The 14,043-nt window shown below is 44.7% G+C and overlaps 1 protein-coding gene across 1 annotated transcript; it reads right to left on the bottom strand.

The window, feature by feature from the left end:
* Nucleotides 1-255: 255 nt before the first annotated feature.
* LOC146246242 (uncharacterized) lies at nucleotides 256-12,181 on the bottom strand. Its single transcript, XM_084683472.1, has 9 exons — nucleotides 12,059-12,181; nucleotides 11,367-11,491; nucleotides 11,099-11,236; nucleotides 10,835-10,976; nucleotides 10,307-10,487; nucleotides 9,977-10,118; nucleotides 9,686-9,835; nucleotides 9,481-9,520; nucleotides 256-336 (listed from the first exon to the last, which is right to left on the bottom strand). Exons 1-9 carry the CDS (start codon nucleotides 12,179-12,181, stop codon nucleotides 256-258), a joined length of 1,122 nt encoding a protein of 373 aa, XP_084539598.1.
* Nucleotides 12,182-14,043: the final 1,862 nt, after the last annotated feature.

Raw genomic sequence — 14,043 nt, forward strand, 5'->3', positions numbered from 1 at the left:
GGAAGGATCTAGATTTTTCCATTCTTTTCCTTATCCTATTTTCTTCTTGCAATTTTTCATTTCACAGACACATAAATAGCACCTGATATTTACATTTAGTCATTTAGCAGTTGCTCTTATCCAGAGCGAGTTACGGTAAGTACAGGGATATGAATAACCTGACTGTTGGTGAACATAATATATTTGTTATCCAACTTCCATTTTTCCTTCAGCTGGACGATGTTGTGGGTTGTAAAGATCCACTATCTCTCTCCCTCAGGGGCTGAGAGCTTGAACCATTCTCAGACCGACAGTGATGTCTGCTGGTAGCCCTCGTCTGATCAATTCCTCCTGGAGCTGGAACCAACAGCACAGAATCACCGGTGAGACTTAGAGCTGATGAGGAGTAACTGTAAGCTGGTGTTAAGCTGTCTGGTCCAACAATGACAGAGACACAGACCTGATGCAAGAACACCTCCTTGATGTAGGTTTCGTTTAGCTTGGTCACAGAGGACACCCTCATAGTCAGTCCAACTGGGACTCCTGTGGATGCACAGTGAACACGCATATTCATACAGGTACATGCACAGGTGAGCACACACGCACACATATATATTCTGCCACAGTTATAAACAGTAAAAAAATATTCAACTATAAAATTAACCTTTAAACATTCATGAACATACATGGTTTTTACTTACTAGATATATAACTTGTTGTTGAATTGTCCACCTTTCTGGTTGAGATGTTTGGAGATGATACAGTTGTGGGTGGCAGAGTGGTGGTTGCGGGTGTTGTAGTATTGGTTGTGGAAGTTTCTGTGGTAGTTGTGGGTGTTTCAGTGGTAGTTTTTGGTGTTGATGTAGTCGTTGTGGGTGCTGATGTGGTAGTTGTGGGTGTTGGTGTGGTAGTTGTGGGAGTTTCAGTGGTAGTTGTGGGAGCTTGTGTGGTAGTTGTGGGTGTTTCTGTGATAGTTGTAGGTGTTTCAATGGTAGTTGTGGGTGTTTCTTTGGTAGTTGATGGTGTTTCAGTGGTAGTTCTTGGCGTTTCAGTGGTAGTTGTTGTTGTTGATGTGGTAGTTGTGGGTGTTGATGTGATAATTGTGGGTGTTTCAGTGGTAGTTGTGGGTGTTTCTGTGGTAGTTGTTTCTGTGGTAGTTGTTGGTGTTTCTGTGGTAATAGTGGGTGCTTGTGTGGTAGTTGTGGGTGTTTCTGTGGTAGTTGTGGGTGTTTCTGTGGTAATAGTGGGTGCTTGTGTGGTAGTTGTGGGTGCTTTTGTGGTAGTTGTGGGTGTTTCTGTGGTAGTTGTGGGTGTTTCTGTGGTAATAGTGGGTGCTTGTGTGGTAGTTGTGGGTGCTTTTGTGGTAGTTGTGGGTGTTTCTTTGTTAGTTGTTGGAGCTTGTGTGCTAGTTGTGGGTGCTTGTGTGGTAGTTATGGGTACTTGTGTAGTAGTTGTGGGTGTTTCAGTGGTAGTTGTGGGAGCTTGTGTGGTAGTTGTGGGTGCTTGTGTCGTAGTTGTGGGTGCTTGTGTGGTAGTTGTGGGTGCTTTTGTGGTAGTTGTGGGTGTTTCTGTGGTAGTTGTGGGTGTTTCTGTGGTAATAGTGGGTGCTTGTGTGGTAGTTGTGGGTGCTTGTGTGGTAGTTGTGGGTGCTTTTGTGGTAGTTGTGGGTGTTTCTTTGTTAGTTGTTGGAGCTTGTGTGCTAGTTGTGGGTGCTTGTGTGGTAGTTATGGGTACTTGTGTGGTAGTTGTGGGTGTTTCAGTGGTAGTTGTGGGAGCTTGTGTGGTAGTTGTGGGTGCTTGTGTCGTAGTTGTGGGTGCTTGTGTGGTAGTTGTGGGTGCTTTTGTGGTAGTTGTGGGTGTTTCTTTGTTAGTTGTTGGAGCTTGTGTGCTAGTTGTGGGTGCTTGTGTGGTAGTTATGGGTACTTGTGTGGTAGTTGTGGGTGTTTCAGTGGTAGTTGTGGGAGCTTGTGTGGTAGTTGTGGGTGCTTGTGTCGTAGTTGTGGGTGCTTGTGTGGTAGTTGTGGGTGTTTCTGTGGTAATAGTGGGTGCTTGTGTGGTAGTTGTGGGTGCTTTTGTGGTAGTTGTGGGTGTTTCTTTGTTAGTTGTTGGAGCTTGTGTGCTAGTTGTGGGTGCTTGTGTGGTAGTTATGGGTACTTGTGTGGTAGTTGTGGGTGTTTCAGTGGTAGTTGTGGGAGCTTGTGTGGTAGTTGTGGGTGCTTGTGTCGTAGTTGTGGGTGCTTGTGTGGTAGTTGTGGGTGCTTTTGTGGTAGTTGTGGGTGTTTCTGTGGTAGTTGTGGGTGTTTCTGTGGTAATAGTGGGTGCTTGTGTGGTAGTTGTGGGTGCTTGTGTGGTAGTTGTGGGTGCTTTTGTGGTAGTTGTGGGTGTTTCTTTGTTAGTTGTTGGAGCTTGTGTGCTAGTTGTGGGTGCTTGTGTGGTAGTTATGGGTACTTGTGTGGTAGTTGTGGGTGCTTGTGTGGTAGTTGTGGGTGTTGATGTGATAATTGTGGGTGTTTCAGTGGTAGTTGTGGGTGTTTCTGTGGTAGTTGTTGTTTTTTTTATGGTAGTTGTGGGTGCTTCTGTGGTGGTTGTGGGTGTTTCAGTGGTGGTTGTGGGCATTTTGGTGGTAGGTGTTGATGTGGTAGTTGTGGTCGTTGATGTGGTAGTTGTGGGTGTTTCTGTGGTAGTTGTTTCTGTGGTAGTTGTTGGTGTTTCTGTGGTAATAGTGGGTGCTTGTGTGGTAGTTGTGGGTGTTTCTGTGGTAGTTGTGGGTGTTTCTGTGGTAATAGTGGGTGCTTGTGTGGTAGTTGTGGGTGCTTTTGTGGTAGTTGTGGGTGTTTCTTTGTTAGTTGTTGGAGCTTGTGTGCTAGTTGTGGGTGCTTGTGTGGTAGTTATGGGTACTTGTGTGGTAGTTGTGGGTGTTTCAGTGGTAGTTGTGGGAGCTTGTGTGGTAGTTGTGGGTGCTTGTGTCGTAGTTGTGGGTGCTTGTGTGGTAGTTGTGGGTGCTTGTGTGGTAGTTGTGGGTGTTTCCGTGGTAGTTATTTTGGTGGTAGTTGTTGGTGTTTCTGTTGTAGTTGTGGGTGTTGATATGGTCGTTATGGGAGCTTGTGTGGTATATGTGGTTGTTTGTGTGGAGGTTGTGGGTGTTTCTGTGGTAGTTGTGGGTGTTTCAGTGGTAGTTTTTGGTGTTGATGTAGTCGTTGTGGGTGCTGATGTGGTAGTTGTGGGTGTTGGTGTGGTAATTGTGGGAGTTTCAGTGGTAGTTGTGGGAGCTTGTGTGGTAGTTGTGGGTGTTTCTGTGATAGTTGTGGGTGTTTCAATGGTAGTTGTGGGTGTTTCTTTGGTAGTTGATGGTGTTTCAGTGGTAGTTCTTGGCGTTTCAGTGGTAGTTGTTGTTGTTGATGTGGTAGTTGTGGGTGTTGATGTGATAATTGTGGGTGTTTCAGTGGTAGTTGTGGGTGTTTCTGTGGTAGTTGTTTCTGTGGTAGTTGTTGGTGTTTCTGTGGTAATAGTGGGTGCTTGTGTGGTAGTTGTGGGTGTTTCTGTGGTAGTTGTGGGTGTTTCTGTGGTAATAGTGGGTGCTTGTGTGGTAGTTGTGGGTGCTTTTGTGGTAGTTGTGGGTGTTTCTGTGGTAGTTGTGGGTGTTTCTGTGGTAATAGTGGGTGCTTGTGTGGTAGTTGTGGGTGCTTTTGTGGTAGTTGTGGGTGTTTCTTTGTTAGTTGTTGGAGCTTGTGTGCTAGTTGTGGGTGCTTGTGTGGTAGTTATGGGTACTTGTGTAGTAGTTGTGGGTGTTTCAGTGGTATTTGTGGGAGCTTGTGTGGTAGTTGTGGGTGCTTGTGTCGTAGTTGTGGGTGCTTGTGTGGTAGTTGTGGGTGCTTTTGTGGTAGTTGTGGGTGTTTCTGTGGTAGTTGTGGGTGTTTCTGTGGTAATAGTGGGTGCTTGTGTGGTAGTTGTGGGTGCTTGTGTGGTAGTTGTGGGTGCTTTTGTGGTAGTTGTGGGTGTTTCTTTGTTAGTTGTTGGAGCTTGTGTGCTAGTTGTGGGTGCTTGTGTGGTAGTTATGGGTACTTGTGTGGTAGTTGTGGGTGTTTCAGTGGTAGTTGTGGGAGCTTGTGTGGTAGTTGTGGGTGCTTGTGTCGTAGTTGTGGGTGCTTGTGTGGTAGTTGTGGGTGTTTCTGTGGTAATAGTGGGTGCTTGTGTGGTAGTTGTGGGTGCTTTTGTGGTAGTTGTGGGTGTTTCTTTGTTAGTTGTTGGAGCTTGTGTGCTAGTTGTGGGTGCTTGTGTGGTAGTTATGGGTACTTGTGTGGTAGTTGTGGGTGTTTCAGTGGTAGTTGTGGGAGCTTGTGTGGTAGTTGTGGGTGCTTGTGTCGTAGTTGTGGGTGCTTGTGTGGTAGTTGTGGGTGCTTTTGTGGTAGTTGTGGGTGTTTCTGTGGTAGTTGTCGGTGTTTCTGTGGTAATAGTGGGTGCTTGTGTGGTAGTTGTGGGTGCTTGTGTGGTAGTTGTGGGTGCTTTTGTGGTAGTTGTGGGTGTTTCTTTGTTAGTTGTTGGAGCTTGTGTGCTAGTTGTGGGTGCTTGTGTGGTAGTTATGGGTACTTGTGTGGTAGTTGTGGGTGCTTGTGTGGTAGTTGTGGGTGTTGATGTGATAATTGTGGGTGTTTCAGTGGTAGTTGTGGGTGTTTCTGTGGTAGTTGTTGTTTTTTTTATGGTAGTTGTGGGTGTTTCTGTGGTGGTTGTGGGTGTTTCAGTGGTGGTTGTGGGCATTTTGGTGGTAGGTGTTGATGTGGTAGTTGTGGTCGTTGATGTGGTATTTGTGGGTGTTTCTGTGGTAGTTGTTTCTGTGGTAGTTGTTGGTGTTTCTGTGGTAATAGTGGGTGCTTGTGTGGTAGTTGTGGGTGTTTCTGTGGTAGTTGTGGGTGTTTCTGTGGTAATAGTGGGTGCTTGTGTGGTAGTTGTGGGTGCTTTTGTGGTAGTTGTGGGTGTTTCTTTGTTAGTTGTTGGAGCTTGTGTGCTAGTTGTGGGTGTTTGTGTGGTAGTTATGGGTACTTGTGTGGTAGTTGTGGGTGTTTCAGTGGTAGTTGTGGGAGCTTGTTTGGTAGTTGTGGGTGCTTGTGTCGTAGTTGTGGGTGCTTGTGTGGTAGTTGTGGGTGCTTGTGTGGTAGTTGTGGGTGTTTCCGTGGTAGTTATTTTGGTGGTAGTTGTTGGTGTTTCTGTTGTAGTTGTGGGTGTTGATATGGTCGTTATGGGAGCTTGTGTTGTATATGTGGTTGTTTGTGTGGAGGTTGTGGGTGTTTCTGTGGTAGTTGTGGGTGTTTTTTTGGTAGTTCTGGGAGCTTGTGTGGTAGTTGTGAGTGCTTGTGTGGTAGTTGTGGTAGTTTGTTTGGTAGTTTTGGGTGTTTCTGTGGTAGTTGTGGGTTTTTCTGTGGTAGTTGTGGGTGTTTGTGTGGTCGTTGTGGGAGCTAGTGTGGTAGGTGTGGGTGCTTGTGTGGTAGTTGTGGGTGTTTCTGTGGTAGTTGTGGGAGCTTGTGTGTTATTTGTGCGTGCTTGTGTGGTAGTTGTGGGTGCTTGTGTGGTAGTTGTGGGTGTTTCAGTGGTAGTTGTGGGTGCTTGTATGGTAGTTGTGGGTAGTTGTGTGGTAGTTGTGGGTGTTTCTGTGGTAGTTGTGGGAGCTTGTGTGGTAGTTGTGGGTGTTTGTGTGGTAGTTGTGGGGGTTTCTGGAGTAGTTGTGGGTGTCAATATAGTAGTTGTGGGCGTTTCAGTGGTAGTTGTTGGTGTTTCAGTGGTAGTTGTGGGCGTTTCTGTGGTAGTTGTGGGCCTTTCAGTGGTAGTTGTGAGCGTTTCAGTGGCAGTTGGTGGCGTTTCTTTGGTAGTTGTGGGTGTTTCAGTGGTGGCTGTGGGCATTTTGGTGGTATGTGTTGGTGTTGATGTGGTAGTTGTGGTCGTTGATGTGGTAGTTGTGGGTGTTTCTGTGGTAGTTGTTTCTGTGGTAGTTGTTGGTGTTTCTGTTGTAGTTGTGGGTGTTGATGTGGTCGTTATGGGAGCTTGTGTGGTATCTGTGGTTGTTTGTGTGGTAGTTTTGGGTGTTTCTGTGGTAATAGTGGGCGTTGATGTGGTAGTTGTGGGTACTTTTGTGGTAGTTGTGGGTGTTTCTGTGGTAGTTGTGGGAGCTTGTGTGGTAGTTGTGGGTGATTGTGCTGTAATTGTGGGCGTTTCAGTGGTAGTTGTTGGTGTTTGTGTGGTACTTGTGGGTGCTTGTGTGGTAGTTGTGGGTGTTTCTGTGGTAGTTGTGGGAGCTTGTGTGGTAGTTGTGGGGGGTTTTGTGGTAGTTGTGGGTGTCAATGTGGTAGTTGTGGGTTTTTCAGTGGTAGTTGTGGGTGTTTGTGTGGTACTTGTGGGTGCTTGTGTTGTAATTGTGGGCGTTTCAGTGGTAGTTGTTGGTGTTTGTGTGGTACTTGTGGGTGCTTGTGTGGTAGTTGTGGGTGTTTCTGTGGTAGTTGTGGGAGCTTGTGTGGCAGTTGTGGGGGGTTTTGTGGTAGTTGTGGGTGTCAATGTGGTAGTTGTGGGTGTTTCTGTGGTAGTTGTGGGAGCTTGTGCGGTAGTTGTGGGGGTTTCTGTGGTAGTTGTGGGTGTGTGTGTGGTAGTTGTGGGTGCTTGTGTGGTAGTTGTGGGTGCTTGTGTGGTAGTTGTGGATGTTTCAGTGGTAGTTGGTGGTGTTTCTTTGGTAGTTGCGGGTTTTTCTGTGGTAGTTGTGGGAGCTTGTGTGGTAGTTGTGGGGGGTTTTGTGGTAGTTGTGGGTGTCAATGTGGTAGTTGTGGGTTTTTCAGTGGTAGTTGTGGGTGTTTGTGTGGTACTTGTGGGTGCTTGTGTGGTAGTTATGGGTGCTTGTGTGGTAGTTGTGGGTGTTTCTGTGGTAGTTGTGGGTGTTTCTGTGGTAATAGTTGGTGCTTGTGTGGTAGTTGTGGGTTCTTGTGTGGTAGTTGTGGGTACTTGTGTGGTAGTAATGGTTGTTTCTGTGGTAGTTGTGGGTGTTTCTGTGGTAATAGTGGGTGCTTGTGTGGTAGTTGTGGGTGCTTGTGTGGTAGTTGTGGGTACTTGTGTGGTAGTTGTGGGTGTTTCTGTGGTAGTTGTGGGAGCTTGTGTGGTAGTTGTGGGTGTTTCTGTGGTAGTTGTGGGTACTTGTGTGGTAGTTGTGGGTGTTTCTGTGGTAGTTGTGGGAGCTTGTGTGGTAGTTGTGGGTGTTTCTGTGGTAGTTGTGGGAGCTTGTGTGGTAGTTGTGGGGGGTTTTGTGGTAGTTGTGGGTGTCAATGTGGTAGTTGTGGGTTTTTCAGTGGTAGTTGTGGGTGTTTGTGTGGTACTTGTGGGTGCTTGTGTGGTAGTTGTGGGTGTTTCTGTATTAGTTGTGGGAGCTTGTGTGGCAGTTGTGGGGGGTTTTGTGGTAGTTGTGTGTGTCAATGTGGTAGTTGTGGGTGTTTCTGTGGTAGTTGTGGGAGCTTGTGCGGTAGTTGTGGGGGTTTCTGTGGTAGTTGTGGGTGTTTGTGTGGTAGTTGTGGGTGCTTGTGTGGTAGTTGTGGGTGCTTGTGTGGTAGTTGTGGATGTTTCAGTGGTAGTTGGTGGTGTTTCTTTGGTAGTTGCGGGTGTTTCTGTGGTAGTTGTGGGAGCTTGTGTGGTAGTTGTGGGTTTTTCAGTGGTAGTTGTGGGTGTTTGTGTGGTACTTGTGGGTGCTTGTGTGGTAGTTATGGGTGCTTGTGTGGTAGTTGTGGGTGTTTCTGTGGTAGTTGTGGGTGTTTCTGTGGTAATAGTTGGTGCTTGTGTGGTAGTTGTGGGTGCTTGTGTGGTAGTTGTGGGTACTTGTGTGGTAGTAATGGTTGTTTCTGTGGTAGTTGTGGGTGTTTCTGTGGTAATAGTGGGTGCTTGTGTGGTAGTTGTGGGTGCTTGTATGGTAGTTGTGGGTACTTGTGTGGTAGTTGTGGGTGTTTCTGTGGTAGTTGTGGGAGCTTGTGTGGTAGTTGTGGGGGTTTCTGTGGTAGTTGTGGGTGTCCATGTAGTAGTTGTGGGTTTTTCAGTGGTAGTTGTGGGTGTTTTTGTGGTAGTTGTGGGTGTTTCTGTGGTAGTTGTGGATGTTTCTGTGGTAATAGTGGGTGTTTCTGTGGTAGTTGTGGGAGCTTGTGTGGTAGTTGTGGGTGCTTGTGTGGTAATAGTGGGTGCTTGTGTGGTAATAGTGGGTGCTTGTGTGGTAGTTGTGGGAGCTTGTGTGGTAGTTGTGGGTACTTGTGTGGTAGTTGTGGGTACTTGTGTGGTAGTTGTGGGTGTTTTTGTGGTAGTTGTGGGTGTTTCTGTGGTAATAGTGGGTGCTTGTGTGGTAGTTGTGGGTGTTTCTGTGGTAGTTGTGGGTGCTTGTGTGGTAGTTGTGGGTGTTTTTGTGTTCGTTTTGGGTGTTTGTGTGGTAGTTGTAGGCGTTAATATGGTAGTTGTGGGTGTTTCTGTGGTAGTTGTGGGCGTTTCATTGGTAGTTGGTGGTGTTCCAGTGGTAGTTGTGGGTGTTTGTGTGGTAGTTGTGGGAGCTTGTGTGTTAGTTGTCTGCGTTTTTGTTGTGTGTGTTTCTGTGGTAGTTGTGGGAGCTTGTGTGTTAGTTGTGGGTGCTTGTGTAGTAGTTTTAGGAGTTTGTTTGGTAGTTTTGGGTGTTTCTGTCGTAGTTGTGGGTGCTTGTGTGGTAGTTGTGGGTGTTTCTGTGGTAGTTGTGGGTGTTTCTGTGGTAATAGTGGGTGCTTGTGTGGTAGTTGTGGGTGTTTCTGTGGTAGTTGTGGGAGCTTGTGTGGTAGTTGTGGGTGTTTCTGTGGTAGTTGTGGGAGCTTCTGTGGTAGTTGTGGGTGCTTGTGTTGTAGTTTTGGGTGCATGTCTGGTAGTTGTGGGTGGTTCTGTGATAGTTGTGGGTGTTTCTGTGGTAATATTGGGTGCTTGTTTGTTAGTTGTGGGTGCTTGTGTGGTACTTGTGGGTGCTTGTGTGGTAGTTGTGGGTGTTTTTGTGTTAGTTGTGGGTGTTTCTGTGGTAGTTGTGGGTGTTTCTGTGGTAGTTGTGGGCGTTGATACGGTAGTTGTGGGTGTTTCTGTGGTAGTTGTGGGTGTTTGTGTGGTAGTTGTGGGTGTTTCAGTAGTGGCTGTGGTCGTTTCAGTGGTAGGTGTTGGTGTTTCTGTGGTAGGTGTTGGTTTTTCAGTGGTAGTTGTTGGTGTTTCTGTGGTAGTCGTTGGTGTTAGTGTGGTAGTTGTGGGCATTTCAGTGGTAGTTGGTTGTGTTTCTTTTGTAGTTGTGGGTGTTTCAGTGGTGGTTGTGGTCGTTTCAGTGGTAGTTGTTTCTGTGGTAGTTGTTGGTGTTTCTGTAGTAGTTGAGGGTGTTGATGGGTTGAGACTTTTGGGTGTTTGTGTGTTATTTTTGGCATCAGGTATATTAGTTGTGGTTGTTGTGAAAATGTGTGTCTTAGTTTCAGGATCTGGTGTGGTGTATAGGTTTCCAACGGTGACAATCACACAACGCAGCTCAGAGTGATATTTTAAGCTGTAACAATAATATGTTATTAACACATTTGTAGATAGTAGATTCACTTAACACATATTTTAGATGGTAGACTTTTTCTAATTTGGTTCTTAAAATGATAGATGCAGGATTATAAAACAACTGAACTTCTAGAGAATCACTTGATTTAGCAAAATAACGACTGACCTGTCCTTATTCAGTGCCTGGGAGACGAAGCAGATAGGATGGTCCTGTCTGTCGTCATCTGCTGTTGGTGTCCATATTATTGTGAACTGTCCAGGTGCAGTCGTGGTCTTTATAAAATTGTGAGGACCACTGACCAGAAGCTCGAGAACGCTTAAAAACCACAACAACATATTCCCATAAGTATTCTTCTACACTAAGGATATGTAGGATCATTCCTATACAGACTGATTGATGTTAAGGACACGCTGCCTCCCAGTGGTGAATACATGAGTTACAGTATATTTTCCTCACATAGAATAGAGGGCCTCTGCCCTGACTGAGATCTCCAGTGTGTTGTTGACAGCAACGTAGAAGTGGGTTCCGTAGGCCGGCGTCGGGGACAGGAACCTGGGGAGATATTCCCCCTCTGCACAGGAGGGCACTGCAGCCCCAACTGGAGCACAAGGCAGCCATGAATACTGAGATGTATGTCTATCTTTCACGTGCTTCATAGTTGTATATACATGTCACAACCAACCCACACACTCGACGGTTGGATACTTTTCTAATTGTAAAATCCACACTCATCCCCCAGCCTTTTAAAGACAAACGTGTAGCCTACACACTGTAGATAATATCTACCTCTGACTGCAAACTGTACGGGCAACTTGCTGAGAGGGCTTAACAAGGATCTCCGGTTGGACTGCGAGCCATCCTTGTAGCTCAGGGTTATAGACGCAGTGGGGAAGTCCTCAATCATAAGCTGAACTGCGTACGTGTTTGGAGCACTGGAAGTGTTCAGGTAAGATAGCGTGCAGGGTGACTGAAGGGAACAAAAATAACATTGATTAACTAATTGTTGGATAAAAGTTGATATGTTATTTTGTTGTTCTTAAGTAGTTTTGGGTAGGCTATATGTTATGATTATTTTTATAATGAATAATATTGTTTATTGTTGAATTAATGTTTATTGTCAAATTGTTTTACTTTTTCTTTGGTTTCTTCTTGTCATATTAGCTATGTTGTATATGTGTAATTGGAAAACTGTTTTAGATCAATAAAAAAACAAAATCATAATTATTTACACCACAGTCTCTCAGATGAAAGTGTGCCACTTGACATATGATCATTGTTCTCTAATGTCTGGGTGTGTGCTCCCTGGGTCCTCACCTTCAGTGTAAAAATGCTCGGTACAGGTAGTGAACAATCAGCACACTCCTGGTTCTCAAGAAGACCTAGTCTGCACTGAACCAGGTCTCCATCTGGATCATGGGCCAAAAGCTGAAAATCCCTGGGACAGTTCACTGGAACTCTTGAGAGTAGAGAAAGACAGAGAACAAGTGAGACCACTAGTGAGAGAGATTTTTTTTAATTAGTCCTTGTATTTAGTTAAAAAAATCACACAAATTAAAACAAATGATGAATACAACTTACAGCAGAAGAGGTATGACTGTGGTCTGTGGGGATCTGTTGGCTGTCCTTGTGTCAGACCTCACTCCCAGATCCACCGTAGTTCTTAGTCTCCATGGTATATCCCCAACATAGGTGGTGATCCAGTTACCACTAGACAGTCTATCAACATGATCGTAAAGTATGTTACAGTTGCACAGCCATGGGACTATACTGAGCAAATACTATGAACATTAGCAAACATAGATGCAGTTATGTAAAGTGTTGTCACCCAGTTTTATTCAACACTTACTCCAGTATAAAAGGTAGGTTGGTGTCAACATTTCTAATCATGACTTCTTCCCACTGGCACCAGTCTCCACTGCTACTGTCCAGGTTATACAGAGCATTGCTGCTAATACTGCCACAATTTCCACTCTGACATGTCCAAATGTTAGCCCAGGCTGAAGTGGAACACGTTGTGTGAAGGGCCAACTTGAAGCGAATGTCCACCTACAATCATTCAGCAGGTGTGAAGTCTAACCAACAATTCTATCCTATAGTTTACAGAGTTGACTGTGGTAACTCATCAAAAGTGGAACATGCTAAATATCCCAACGTTCTAGTTAGGTTTTCAAAAAAGTAGAGTACAAAGTAACTTGCTAGCACACATTTGAATTGTTTACAACATATGACAAATAAGACATATTTTCACAACACTATCAGATACAATGCTATATACATAATGGTCTTTTTGACCTGCTTGCATGGCTTTGTATTCTTGCATCTATTTATCAAATAGGTGGTGATGTAAAGTTGAATCTAATCTGAATCTAATCTAACGTCTCAGACTGTGCATGTAATAAATACCGACCAGTTACCACAACCGGTTACCAGTATCTTCCATTCAAAAACATGAGTTTTTATCTCTGCTACTTTGCAGGAGTCAGATATCCACACTCCCCTGTCAGAACTCAGATCCCTGTTTCTACTCTGTGGTCTTACTGTGTAGGATCCGTCTGCATTGACTCCTTTGGGGTTAAAGGTCATGGTCCCTCCGTTGAAGTGTGCGGCTGAGGATCCAGAGAGCAGCAGTAACAGAGGCAGCAGGATGGTAGAGACAGACATGGTGCCTACCGTATGTGAGCACCTCTGACTGCAGCATCTGCTTTTAAACACACACTCACACAAGTGCTGTCAAGAAAATGCTGAGCATCTGAGAGAGGAATGTGGAACGACATGTTTAAATGAAGATCATTTTTTCACAGTGCAGCAGAATATTTGTGACAATGTACTGTCAAACCCGTTATACAGTCATTGTGAAGCCGACCTTATACAATACATTTCGTGATTTGATTTGTTGATAGGAATTCCGGAATTCTCCATGTCACTACATGGAGAGAGGTATGGTGTCTTTTTGAGATGTTGCTCTGCCTCTTACACATTCCTCCCCACACATCTCCCTCATGTCTCCCTCTTCCCCAGGGCTGGCCCTAGGGGTTTGGCAATGCAGACTGTGGATCATGAGATTCTCCTGGAGCGTATGGAGAACTATGTTGGGATCTCTGGTACTTCACTTCAGTGGTTTAGATCGTATCTATCTGATAGATCACAATATGTCCACTATGATGGTTGCTCATCCAGGAGCACTACTGTAAAATACGGAGTACCACAGGGTTCAGTTCTAGGCCCTCTGTTATTTTCACTCTATATGTTGCCTTTAGGAAACATAATTAGAAGCTCTGGGGTAAATTTTCACTGTTATGCAGATGATACTCAGCTATACATGTCCATAAAGCCTGGAGAATTTCCACATGCTATGGAAAAATGTGTTTCCGGGTTGAGAACTTGGATGACAGCAAATTTCCTTCTTCTTAATTCGGATAAAACCGAGGTTCAAATTTTCGGCCCTAAAAAATACAGAAATAATTTATCCAATCTGACCTTAAACTTAGATGGTGTCAAAGTATCTCAAAGCCAGTTGGTAAAAAATTTAGGAGTCACATTGGACCCAGACCTTTCGTTTGAGTACCATATTAAACAAATCACCAGAACTGCATTTTTCCATCTACGTAATATTGCCAAAATACGAAAATTCCTCTCAAAGGATGATGCTGAAAAACTAATACATGCTTTTGTTACGTCCCGATTGGACTACTGCAATGTGTTGTTCTCTGGCCTCCCAATTACCTACTTGAAAAATTTACAGCGGGTACAAAATGCTGCTGCTAGACTATTGACAAAAACAAGAAAGTTTGATCATATAACATCTACTCTTATCTCTTTACACTGGCTCCCTATCCAAGCCAGAGCTGATTTCAAAGTTTTACTACTAACTTACAAATCTCTACATGGATTGGCACCACTGTACCTCTCCGGTCTCCTTGCACCCTATTGCCCCGCAAGGACTCTAAGATCTCAAGATGCCGGCTATCTGGTAATACCCAAAATTAAGAAAAAACCTGCTGGAGGTAGGGCGTTCTCATATAGAGCACCTCTTCTCTGGAACAAATTACCTGTCTCAATTAGGGAGGCTGATACTGTTTCGACATTTAAAACTAGATTAAAAACGTTCCTGTTTAGTCAATCCTATGATTGTTAAATGTGTGTACTTTCTATGTAAACCTGGGGTGTGCGTTTGCCTATGTGTGTATCACATGTAACTTTTAAATTGTAATTTTAGCTTATGTTCACACTGCCCATTTAAATGTTACAAATAAAGTAAACCTGTTATTGTATATTGTTACTGTAATAGTTCCGTTGCTGTATATTTTAATTGTTATAGTTTACTAGTTGGAGACAACGGGGGGCTGGTTGTTTTCATCCTTATTCGTATAAATATAACCTATTTTAGAGTTGTTTCCCCTGGAACAGATTTCATGTTCCAACCAAGGGGGGCTGTCGCTGTCTTGGTGTGTGGGGCTGCATCACATACCCTCTTAGCTTTGTTAAATTGCTGCACTAGTCCACACTTGACCGGTGGGGATCTC

Source organism: Hypomesus nipponensis, chromosome 20 (genome assembly GCF_054491055.1).
Source record: "Hypomesus nipponensis isolate SF chromosome 20, ASM5449105v1, whole genome shotgun sequence".
Classification (NCBI taxonomy): domain Eukaryota; kingdom Metazoa; phylum Chordata; class Actinopteri; order Osmeriformes; family Osmeridae; genus Hypomesus; species Hypomesus nipponensis.

What these genes read in the sequence shown, in the direction of transcription:
- LOC146246242 (XM_084683472.1), bottom strand. Translation starts at nt 12,181, where the DNA reads ATGTCTGTCTCTACCATCCTGCTGCCTCTGTTACTGCTGCTCTCTGGA. An exon ending in ACAGTCATACCTCTTCTGCT is followed by an intron (nt 10,977 to 11,098) that starts GTAAGTTGTATT and finishes TCTACTCTCAAG; the next exon opens with AGTTCCAGTGAACTGTCCCA. An exon ending in GCAGAGGCCCTCTATTCTAT is followed by an intron (nt 9,836 to 9,976) that starts GTGAGGAAAATA and finishes GTGGTTTTTAAG; the next exon opens with CGTTCTCGAGCTTCTGGTCA.